This window comes from Phoxinus phoxinus (assembly GCF_949152265.1).
Source record: "Phoxinus phoxinus genome assembly, chromosome: 15".
In the NCBI taxonomy this organism is placed as follows: Eukaryota; Metazoa; Chordata; class Actinopteri; order Cypriniformes; family Leuciscidae; genus Phoxinus; species Phoxinus phoxinus.
In genome coordinates this window covers 5693429-5706346 of record NC_136890.1, presented here as the reverse complement: position 1 = coordinate 5706346, position 12918 = coordinate 5693429, and the positions used below count along the sequence as shown (strand labels likewise).

Genomic DNA, 12918 nt, shown 5'->3' with positions numbered 1-12918 from the left:
CAATAAAGTTTTAAATACGGATATTTTTCTTACACAAACGCATCGCTTCAGAAGCCCTTTATTAACCCGCCAGAGCTGCGTGGAGCACTTTTATGATGTATATGATGCACTTTAAGGGACTTTATTTTTATTTTTTTAATTACTCCGATTGTATTCGTCTGAAAGAAGAATGTCATACACCCATTATGGCTTGAGGGTGAGTAAATCATGGGCTAATTTTAATTTTTGGGTGAACTATCCCTTTTAAGGCTAACATATTCATTCCAAAAGCTAAAAAAAAACTTACATTTTGATTTCAGGGGGTCTTTAAGAATTAACTTCAATGGCATAAGAATTAAAAAAGAAAGCTTTAAATGAAGAAAGCTGGCAGCAGTGTCCTCATTCTGCCTCTAGTGGACAGTCTGTGCTACTGCATCCTCTTAGTTACAAGTCCTGCCTGCGCTGTTGACACACCGCCAACATCTGTTTTGTGCTATGGGCTCGGGGCTGCCAGCGAGTTATGAGCACCTTCCTCACCTCACTTGCCTGGCTTTCTTAACCCTCCTCCGCACGACACTTACAAAAGCGCTGCTCTGTGTTTCTGAGTGGCTTCAAATAACCATGAAGTTTGGATCATATTCGCCTTGAACAAAGCACAAACAGTGAACAAAAAAACAAACAGTTTGGGTTAAAGGTCAACGCATTCTTAGGTCAATTGTTGTCTAACAGCTAATGCCTCGTGTTATGTATCGCCGGCTGATATCTGTATACGCGAGGCAGTTGCTAGGACAGCACGTACCCTGCAGCTGCTATATTGAGCAAAAATCTGTTTGTTCAGACATGCACTGAGATGACTCAACGGCTCAATCGTGACAGCCTGGAGCGATCGGAAAATGATTCTCCATTAGATAAAAGAAAGACTGGCCGAGCTTCCCGGTGGCTATCATATCAGTAGTAAATCCAACATTATCATAATGACTGCGCCGCTCTTCCTCACAGAATAGCCAATGTAGAAAAGATTTACTGCACGACAGTCCTGTGGGAATAGAGACAGATAGAGCTTAAATGTACACAAAGCTCAAACTTCAAGGGCTGTCCAAAGGCTTCTAAACGGCACGATGGTAGCCATGGAAACGTCTCTCCCCGAGCGCGTGTGTTCAGTGGAAATCGCTGTAGGGGATCCGGTCGCTCATTTGGATCGCACCGCATTAAACTATACTACTTTGTCTTTCTGCTTCGTGTTTTGATGAGATATGAACCCTGGGGCTGTTCTCTGTGTATTTTAATTTAAACAGGACTGTTCTTGTTATTTTATGTGTAGCCTCCGCCTGTTTAGACAAACCGCAAGCTGGTCAGCTTGATAAAGTGAAAGTTTAAGAGTGCTTCAAATCTAGCTGTGTTGTGCACACTTTTACAAAAAAGAGTTTCCAAAGAATTTTTAAGGGACTGTTGTACATGTTTTTTTTTTTTGTTATGTTAGTCAGGAACTGAATTAAACCTGAATAATCCAGGTTATTTTTGTTAATTGGCCTTAAAGACTTCTATACAAACAATGCAGGACACGTGTGAGAGGGATAAATGTACTACTAGTATACTATGTAAATATTGATTTACATTTGTTGGAAAGCTTATTTGCCATTACGGATGATAACATGTTTAAAGGGGACCTATTATGCCCCTTTTCACAAGATGTAATATAAGTCTTTGATGTCCCCAGAGTGTGTATGTGAAGTTTTAGCTCAAAATACCCCACAGATAATTTTTTACAGCAAGTTTAAATCGTCACTTTTTGGGGCTCAGAAGAACGGTGCGTTTTAGTGTGTCTCCTTTAAATGCTAATGAGCTGCTTGTTCATGGCACAGGGGGCGGAGCCTAACCAGCTCGCGCTCAGTGAACAATCTCAACTCACGGAAAGATGATAATATCAAAACAGAAACTCACAGTAACGGTGTTCCTTCCGAATATATGCTGTATGGAGTTGGAATAGGTATAGTTTAGTTTAATTACGGTTATAACCTATGTGTCATTGATTAATAAATAATTAATAAAAATGGCGGATTGCTCGAAGTGTTGGGTCGGGAGTCGATGTCCTTATTTAGCAGTTCCGCTGCAAATACTGTGACGTTATTGTTCAAAAAACGTAATAGAGAATAGAAAAATCAGAACACAACAGGTTGTAAAATATGACCAAAACAGAATATAAAGATATCAACGAAGCACCTGAAGAGACTAATTTCTAATTTCAACTTTTCTGTACTTCTAAACACTCCAAATATACAACAAAATGCATTTAAGGGCTAAAAAAGAGGATTTAGCATGATATGTCCCCTTTAAATCACCAATAAGCTTTGTTAATTGTGACCGGTTGCCCAGGTTCAAGTGATGCAATGTAATTTACTCTACAGAACCTCTTCATTCTGCTAAATATAATGAACTGACTAACAGGCTAGTAGGTTAAAATTCCTTAAGTAGCGACTAGTTTACCGTATTTTCTTTAATAAGACTAATCAAACGTTAAATGTGTTTTCCCGGATTCAGTGCATCTTTTGTAGGATTTGGCAGGTTTGATCAGGATGTTTTTATCCAGTATGTGTCTTGATGAGGTCTTGGCTGGCGTAGACTTTTGATGCGGTCCACACTGATTCCTTTGCTCCGTCCGGCTGTCATCAGAGGAGAAATCCCTCTTTGCGATTGTGTTGGTTGGTTATCTTCCCTACTCTAGCTTGAACATGACAGCTGTACAAATGGATTTTTAAACGCCAGTCGCATTTTATATTATCATATCATATTTTTTTATTCAAATATGAAAAATAATACAGACATAATGAAATGCGGGGCACTGCTTACGTCTTGCAGGATGCGGGACAAAGCTTCCGATGTCAGGACTGTTCCTCAAAATGCAGGACATGTGGTCACCCTAATTAAAGAGGTCATGAGATGAGGAATCAAATTGATATATAAGAGGTCTTTGAACCAATGTCACATCCTGCAAGTTTTAGAGCTTAATAATCCCTTTTCCCTACACTAGATTTGAGCATCGAATCACGTCAAAGGCAAATAAACTCATTATAATCACTGACGCTGTCTACACTGGTAACATTATAAAGATGGGCGTTCAGTTTCTGACATGCTCAACGCACGAGTCTGTCGACAACAGGACAAATGAAAGAGTGAAAGAACGTTTGCTTTGACGCGTCCAGTTTCAACAGCTGGTTTGTGTATCTGTACAGACTTCAGAAGGATCCCAGCGTCGGAGACAAGTGGATAGTTTATTTTAATGGCGTCCCGGATCTCGTCAAATGATTAAATCTTTTGTTCAGAGCATTTTGTTTTGTAAGCTAGGCACAGTGTAAAGGAGAGTTTCTGCAAATCACAAAACATAATTAAAAATGTCAATGGGGTTAAAGGAGAACTCCGGTCAATTTTAACATTGAGCTCAATTTTTAGTAAATTTGGAGTGCTGTCAATACAGAGAACAACGACAAAAATCGGTGTTGCCTACACTGTGGCTTCGTTTACACTTGGCATTAACATGTGATCACCATGATCCGATTAAGCAGATCGGATCATTAGCCAATCAGGACACAGTGCGTTTACATTTGTTCATATCAAGTAGCCTCTGTATCTGGATAACAGGTCGGATTTCTGTTTCCTGCTTAATATTTAAATTAGGTCTGTAGCACGACACCAATAAGAGTAAAGATTATAGAAATTAAGCAATGTCCCAATTGCTTTCACTCACTCACTTTACTTTCCTGTGCAATCTCCATCCTTAAATCAAATTACGTTTTTTAAATGAAGGAATACTTCCAGAGTTGATCATACAAAAATAACCATGGTTAAGTCACATCATCGGGGTTTAAGGTTATAGCATGCAATGACTATATTTACAGAAATGGGAGATTAATAAACATGCTGAAACAATAAAAAAACATTCAACATTTAAAACATAAAAAAATTAAAAGTGTATTATTCCTCTGGCAAAGCAGCGCACGCTCTTCATTATATCTCTTGACTCACAGCTGTGATTGTAGCCTACAGGCGATCGCCTCGTTCAGATAATGTTGCACAATTAAAATGAAAAATGACACACACAGTAGGCTAAGTCTAAATAAACTGTTTTAAATATTGACGTTTATTGTAAGGTTCAAATAAATTTAATTTATTGTCTAAACTGCGTCTGGCCATTATTTTCTGACAGCACGTTGGGAGACTGGGCGGGGATTTATATGACGTCCACCTGTGAATGCAGACACGATGGCTGGTTTGCGTTTACATTACACTGAGATCCGATCACAATGCGTCCTCGACTCCCTCCGAAACTGGACACGCTGATCGGATAACATTCCGATCAGAAGCGCGTTTACACTCGTCTTTTCAGTGTGTATGTGGACAACATCCAGATACAGGTCGCATGTTAATGCCAAGTGTAAACGCAGCCACTGTTATCCTCTTTTTAAAATTTGCACCCTGTTGACTTCAATGGGGCAAGTTTTAAACCTGCTTTTAGCCTCTTAACATCTTTGATGTGTCGTACAAGTGCCCAGCCATGTGAGTGATTCCTTCAGAGTGAACACGAGTGAATCTGACTGCAGTAGATGTGAAAGATATGAATAAAAATGAGTTATTTCAACCAGCGCAAATACCTGTATTTACATCCTGTTTTTCCAAAGTCCAAAGTAGTCGATTGTCGAGTTCACGCCCGTGATCATAGGTAACTAAACCTAGTTGACAGCACTCCAAATTTACAAAAAAATTAGCTCAATGTTAAAATTGACCGGAGTTCTCGTTTTAAGTTTTGTTTGGATGTTTTGATGCCAGAATTAAATTTTTGGGGTGAGCTGTTCATTTAAATATATGAACAGTGGTAGAGGGAAAAAAAGTGTGTGTGTGTGTGTGTGTGTGGAGGGGTTTAGTCCACTTGTTGATGCATCATGACTCAAACGATTCTTGATCGATTAACAGATACTCAAAATAATCACACATTTGTGCCTTCAGATAAAGTTTAAAGCCAAGGACAACAAGACTTTTCAAAGAAAACAACAAACCAACATTCTATATAGAACATTATTCTGTACATAAACAGAGCATGAGTTTCAAGTAAAACTGAAGATTATTGATTATCTGGTTCAGATTGGTCAACAGATCCTGTTGAAATGTGTTTTCGCCGTTGGTCTTAAAGCTGTTTTTCTGTTGTGTGTTTCTCCAGCTGCCTGTGGGGGTTTCATCACCAAGCTGAATGGGTCCATCACCAGTCCAGGCTGGCCCAAGGAGTATCCGCCCAACAAGAACTGCATCTGGCAGCTGGTGGCGCCCACGCAGTACCGCATCACCCTGCTCTTCGACGTCTTCGAGACCGAGGGGAACGATGTGAGCACTAGGTTTTTGCCTCTGCGTGGGGTGGGTTTGTCTGGTTCATTTCAGCTCGATAGTGTGAATCACCACAGGGCTTTTGGGACTGACTTCTCCAAATTGCCTTCATGTTTTCTCACTTGTTCTTTGCTGATAGCTTAAGGCAATTTTGCCTGGTGCAGCTCACATGACGAATACACTCATGATCTTCTGTTAAGTTGAAGGGTAGTGTTCTGGTTACATGTATGTTTATCAAGAAGCCTCAGGAAGTTTATAACAGAGCTATTCTGTGAAAGAGTTACCATATGGCTTCCAGCCTGTCTATATTAATATATTATATATCTCAGATTTTAATAGATGCCACTAGCATTGCATTAATATAACAGCAACATCATTAAATTAGTGATAAATTATTATTATTATAATTTTTTTAAGAAAACGAGGCAGTTGGCTCAGGCTGGTTTTTGAAATAGCTATTAGTCTGTTGAATTAGATGACACACTAAATGTGTTTAATTTAGCTTTCCTGGGCATTTTATAGCTACAAATTAATAGCCTACTATATAATTGCTTGGTAAATTAAAGCTGGGAATATTTTGGGTCCATACAGGTTTCGCTCTATCGACTAAATCAGTGACATGTTGTCAATTACCACAGAAAATAATTATGACCACAAAAACAAATCTGTTCACACATCGAAAGTCTACAGGGCAAGAGACTGCAGATAGTCACATAATGTTCCTTTCTGGTATCCTTGCACAGTTTAGTTCAAAGTGCTGTTTACATGGAGCAAACTCTTACTCCATCCACAGGAGTTACGTCGATAACATTTAACCAGATGTTCACCCGCCATTAAAAGGATGATTTGCATGCTCAAACACACACGTTTTGTATGTAAGAATGAACACAAGTGCTTCTAAAAATGCGAGCTTCACGTTTCTGCTTTCAAACCCCTCTAGAATGTCTTGCCACGTAGACGGCCATTGTAAGTCTGAATATGATTTGTGTTTGTTTTGTGGATGTTGTCTGTAGTAATGCTGTCAGTAGAACTTAACCGGGACATTCATTCATTATTCTGGCACTCGTTTAATAGTGAAAGGTGTGAATGGTCTCGGCTTTATCGATTGCCAAAAACAACATTTGTTCCAAAATCGAGCCATTACTGTCAAAATGTGCTGTGAGCCACAATGAAAAGCTGTGATCATCAATGAATTATTTGGAGCGTTTTGAGCCACTTAAATGAAGGATCCATCCAGTTTCTTACAAAACAAACACGTCCCACTTCTTTTCCCTCTCTATTTTTGATATATACGTTTACATTTTACATTTATCAACCACTTTTATCCAAAGTGACTAATAATACATGCAGACATGATTAATACAAAGCAGAAAACAATGCAATAAATGCTGAAAAGACACGTGTTTTTGGGTTACCGTGATGAAGAATGACCTTTCTCAAGACTTCATGTGGTTGACCTGAACTGCTGGATGACTCCGGTTTGCTTTCTCCTGGGCAGGTGTGCAAGTATGACTTTGTTGAGGTGAGGAGCGGACTCTCTGCCGACTCCAGACTGCATGGGAAATTCTGCGGAGCTGAGAAACCGGAGGCCATCACCTCTCAGTACAACAACATGCGCATCGAGTTTAAATCCGACAACACTGTCTCCAAAAAGGGCTTCAAGGCCCAGTTCTTCTCAGGTGAGTGTGTGTGCTATGACTTTTTAAAAACAAACCGTCAAACAAAACATAGCATGTCCTGGAACTGACGTAGCTGTTATTGAAAGTGCCTTTTGGTATAATGTGTATTGTGTTTTTTTTTTAATGTTATGTGTGATGTATTATATTAGAATGATTTCTGAAGGATCATGTGACTAAAAACTGGAGTAATGATGCTGAAAATTCAGCTTTGCCATCAGATAACTAAATTACATTTTAAACTATATTTAAATAGAAAACAGTTGTTTTAAATTGAAAGAATATTTCACAATATTATTGTTTCTAGCTGTATTTTCTATCAAATATATACCTTGGTGAGAATAAGAGACTTCTATCAAACATTTGACTGGTAGTGTATATAATACCGGGCATATTTCAGCAGTGGCGTGTAACACTGTCACTCTTTCTAGACCCTTTTGCAGGTTGAATTTTATATAATATATACATTTTTCAATTTGAGTCTTTTAAAAAGGCATCTGAAAAACTAACTGCTATATAGTGTCGTCAAAAATATAGATTTATATAATATATACATTTTAAAATTTTAGTCCTAAATTAAAATGACTAAAGATGCCTTTAGTTTAAAGGGCATCTGAAAACTAACTGCTATGTAGTGTCGTCAAAAATATAGATACTGAATATCGATACTGAAATATCTGAAACTCTTCCAATACTCATTAGATACACGATACCAGCTGCGCTTTCTCACTCTCTAAACTCTCTGACAGCGAGTTACACACAAACCCGCCTCCCCTCACTCGTTCGTTTCATTTGCTGAATATTGTTGGTGTTACCTGGCTTGAATTGACCCTTCGCAGGGAGCTTGATTGACAGGTGATCTGACCAATCATACTTCGCCATCCGCCATTTTGTCGGACAAAGCAGTCAGGAGAGTTAGTAGATTAACATGGGAGGATTTGAACTTGAGAAGCGGAGTGAACTGACGCCTTTCCGCGGTTAAAACAACATTCCTTCTGATGTTCATTCATGTTTATTTGATGCTATAAATGAACTACACGGAAGAGATGATCGGTTCACGAGCAGCTTTAACTGAGGCGACACAGCGATCTGTCAGACACATTAAAGAGCCACAAAACGGTATTTATTGTTTAAATTTCTTTTAAAAAATGACCAAATTTGAAAGGTGAGACTTTCTTTAATATGTTTAATATCAAAAGTAACCAAAAAGTAACCTGGTCTGTCCTATCTGTCAGTGTGTTGTCAGTGTCCTCTCTGCTCCGCGATGTATTTTTCACTGCGTGAGAACATGGTGTGTGTGAGAGTGGCATAGCTTGTCGGACATAGCGACAGTAACTAAGGGGGGCGGGTCTTTGCGAACGGAAAGTTGCTGAATGGCTAGTAACTTTAGAAAACCACTTGCCACAGGGGCTGGTGAGCAAAAAAGGTAATGTCATGCCCTGTGTCTATATAAATGTGTGTGTATATATAGCAAAGAATTGTTGGCCTTAGAAACACTGTGATTGATTCAAACTGTACAAATCACACATACCAAATACATTTTAAAAGATGATTGTTTACAGTTCTTATGAAAAAGTGAAATGTATAATTTTTTGTCTGTTTTAATTTGTTACAGAGTGGAAGTTAAACACTAGTAATATTATGGCAGATTTAACAATTCAACATTTTAAAATTGAGAAAAAAAGTATAATTCTATTATAATCTGTTAAAGTAGACTGACCTCTTTATTAAAATAATATATATTTTTAAATCATTCTAGGGGGGAAGAAATCCTGAATGTGTTTTGTTAAGATCTGCTGCTTTGTTTTCACAGATAAAGACGAATGCTCGAAAGAGAACGGCGGATGTCAGCATGAATGCGTGAACACTTTTGGCAGCTACAGTTGTCAGTGCAGAAGTGGCTTTGTACTTCATGAGAATAAACATGACTGCAAGGAAGGTGTGAAAAACACACACACACACACACACACACACACTTATCTTATAAGTGGATACACACAGAGGCAGAAGCAATAAGCCATGAGAGCCTTGAGAAATTTACTCAAAATCATAGCGCATTGTTTTATAAAATAGTAGCAACAACTATATGATAACATAAACCAATTTCCAATACTTACCCTCATGTTGTTCCAAACCTGTTTGACATTTCTCTTCTGCGAAACACAAAAGAAGATATTTTGAAGAATGCTCATGCTTTTCTTCTTATACAATGACAGCTGATCACAGCTACAGTACAGCATCAAGTGTTAAAAGGACACATAAGCTCCATAAAACAACCATAATCATGTTCAATATGCTTCTTCGGAAGAGATACCATAGCTATGTAAGGAACAGACTGACATGTAGAATCGTCCTCTGTCAAAGCTTTCAAGTCTTGTTCTTTATTCCACATAATCAAATTGCAGCACATTTGATTATGATGCACACAAGATCCAGTGGCATTTTGATATTTGAGAGTTTTAAGCAACTCGCGGCGAGTAACTGTACAGGGTTGTCATTCTTGAGTGAACTATCCCTGTACTTTTAATATAGAGTTGATGTGCGGTCACAGGTGTCCATAACCATGGTTCATCCAGTCAGAGCTGAAACTGTCTCTTTTATAAAGAAAGATAAACCACAACCCTATATTAGGGTTGGAAACTGGTTTTGACAAGCACTTCACTAAATTTAGCAGAATTACATGCTGTATGTCTGGAGGATCACTGTGTTTTCTCTGTGAGAAATGAACAGCGGTCTGGTTGTTTTAGATTCCCTATTAGCACAAGAATGCTCAGGAACCTTCACCATTGATTTAAGCTCGCTGGCACTAACTAGCGTCGGGATATATTTAGAGAACGCCTTCCTCTTGCGGGCATAAATAGAAAGAGTAGCAGTGCTCGGGAGAAAATAAATAAAAGGTGTTTGAGAAGGTAATGCCGATTCTCAGTGTTGAGGATGAGGCTGTTTGTGTGTGTACTCGATGTTGGACATCACGTGTTGTTGGTATCTCTTGCAGCCGGTTGTGATCACGTTGTGAACAGCGTGAGTGGGACCATCACCAGCCCTAACTGGCCAGATAAATACCCCAGTAAGAAGGCCTGCACCTGGGCCCTGTCCACCACTCCAGGACATCGGATCAAAATAGTATGTACAATCTCTCTCCATTCATATTTAGTGTAGTTGGGGAATGTACAGCAGTGGCTCCCCTTTACCATGTGATGTAACCAAACAGAAGAGTTAAACGGTATGGAGAATTGGCTTAAGACGCACTCAAAGACACACCATGGCAGGTGTCGATTTAAAAGTGTGCCCATTTTCCTACCATATTTGTAAATGAAATTCGTTCTTTGATCCACCAAGTACCGCTAAAGTTAACTATCCCCCCTAACTCAAACTTAACTTAAATGGTTGTAATTCATAAATGCTTTTCAAATACTGTACACACCTAAGGTTGGTCAGGAGATTATTGCAGATTATTTTTTATTTATATAAAAAATTTAACTATAAAACAGTTATAGAAGTTTACATTTACTGTAAAGCAAATTTACTGAACTAAACATTTTTATTTCATTCAAAATATATATTTTACTAAATAATTTGCTATAAAATCAAAGCCATATGCTTGGTCATATGCAACAATAATAACGATTGATAACAATAGAACGTATTGTGGATCCGCTCAACAAATCCCTCCGTAAGGCCGTGTGTCCACCAAAGCATTTTTACGCGGCTGCCGTGTTTTTTTAATTGTTTTCAACGGGAGCGCCGCGTTTTTAAAACACCACGAGTGTAACGAGGCGCTGAGCGTCTTTTTCACGCTGAAGCGCTGTTTTTACAGGTCGCCGAGAGTTGAAGATTTTTCAACTTTGGGTAAAACGCAGCGCTCATCACTGTCACCTTTTACCCAACCGTCCAATCACAGTGGAGGAGGGGCGGGACTAATACCACACCGACCAACCGCCACATTCTGCTTGTACAACGTCAACAGATGACGACAACAAGCAGCATAATAAATGGAACAAAATAATTTAAAACAAGAGCCAGAGAAAATACGTTACATTGTATCGACATTTTAATATAGAATCAACACAGAAACAAAATATGTGTGAAATGAGATACTAGTAACACTTTCGCGGATATTCCGTATCATAACAAGCAAAGCGTCTCAACTGAATAAAATGCTGCGCCGCTAAAGCGCTCTCAAGCGCCCACAGCTCGGCGTTTTCAGCAGAGCGGTGGACACGCGGCCTAACTGGAGTAAATTTGGCAAATAAATAATTTACGGACAGTTACATACGTATTCCCAACAATTGATTATGTTGCCGTGTTAATATTAATTAGCCAGTCCCTGAACTCATTTTCTCTGAAATGGCTTGGGTATGCAGAGCTTTCGCAGCTTATGTGGACTGTGCCCCTGAATCTCATGTTTTTAAACTAAATCACGCAATGTATTTTTGCATTTCATTGTGCTGCTCTTCTGTTGTTTTTTAATGTAAACTTGTGCTAGACAGACGCGTTTGACCGTTGCACTTGTGTCTCGTGTCTATTGCAGCATCTGGCGCAATGACACACCGTTCTAAAAACACAACACTTAAGTTAAAAGAAGTTCAACATTTAAAAAACGTCTCTAGACCTTCGCTTTCCCCCCCTACACTGCCTTGTGTCTCACGGTTTTGCACTCCAATGCACTGCTTTTCCTTTGTTTTTGTTTTTTACATGCACGTTTGTGACTATCGTGTCTCGCGTCTTTTGCCAGTTAAAACTTCAAAAAAAGTTTAACTTTTAAAAACCATCTCTAGACCTAGAGGTTATTTTTCAATCCACTGCCCTGCATTTTGCTTTTTAAACCTGTGTAAATGGTCCTATAGGGGTTGTGTGTTGGGGTACTGTGCTGCTTTTCCATTGGTTTATATGTAAACATGGCGCTCGATGACATCGGAAGTCTTGTATCAAGAGGCTATATCATTCTTGAAAATCTGATGTTTCCCCGTTCAAACTTTGACTTGAGCCGCTTGTTTCAGGCTTTCAATGAGATCGACATGGAGCCTCATCTGGAATGTACTTATGACCACATTGAGATCTATGATGGTCGGGATGGGAAAGCGGCAAGCCTCGGACGCTACTGCGGCACCAAGAAACCTCAGCCAATCATATCCACCGGAAACAAGATGTTCATCCGCTTCTTCTCTGATAACTCCGTGCAGAAGAAAGGCTTTGAGGCTTCCCATACTGCAGGTGAGCACACGTCTATCTAAATTAAATGTGCATTAACGTTACATACTGGAAACTGTAAGAGACGGGTAGGCTTTTATAATATAACCTTATACAAGCCAACCTTATATAATAAAACTATAGACTGTGTAGTGCTTTGTTGATAATTTGCATAAAAAATGAATGGCCCCCATGATATTTTTTTGTATGAATATATGTACATGGAATATATAAAAAGAAAGATCAAAGCCTCTGATTAAAAAAGTGTGAACAGGTGGGTAAGTTTCATTAAAAAAAAAAATCAACATTTTAAACAAAAAGCTGAGAAAATTGCTTTTTTGTCAAAGACTCAGAATTCTCGGATTCAGAATGACAATCAAAACACAGATGGAGTAGATCGAGTCCATCAACACCCCCACCTTCAAAGTCCTATAATTCGCTTTGGGTCGACATTTCATTCAGTAACGTTAGGCAGTTTTGATTTATATGCTGTTTAATGTTTGTTAAATGTTACATGTGCGTAAGCAATGCTTCTATCGCTTGTCTCTGCTTCTTCTTCACCTGTGTTTTGATCCGGAGATTCAGAACTCTTTCAGACGTGTAATAGCGCCCCCTTTCATGTTGACCTAACATATAACATGAAAACATGGATTGCATAAACATTTCCATCAATGGCGGGAAAGAGTTAAGATGCAGTGTTCAA

The 12918-nt window shown here is 38.8% G+C and overlaps 2 protein-coding genes across 2 annotated transcripts in view; one reads left to right on the top strand and one right to left on the bottom strand.

Annotated features, from left to right (window-relative positions):
- antxr1a (ANTXR cell adhesion molecule 1a) overlaps nt 1-12918 on the bottom strand; it is a 326460-nt gene that overhangs the window by 218659 nt on the left and 94883 nt on the right. The gene's annotated exons all lie outside the window — the stretch shown is intronic.
- Nucleotides 1-12918, top strand: part of bmp1a (bone morphogenetic protein 1a) — a 98840-nt gene that overhangs the window by 79474 nt on the left and 6448 nt on the right. Inside the window, exons 14-18 of the mRNA XM_079637211.1 lie at nt 5189-5349; nt 6848-7028; nt 8839-8964; nt 10021-10148; nt 12026-12239. Coding sequence (XP_079493337.1) covers nt 5189-5349; nt 6848-7028; nt 8839-8964; nt 10021-10148; nt 12026-12239 — 810 coding nt within the window. The remainder of the gene's footprint in view (nt 1-5188; nt 5350-6847; nt 7029-8838; nt 8965-10020; nt 10149-12025; nt 12240-12918) is intronic.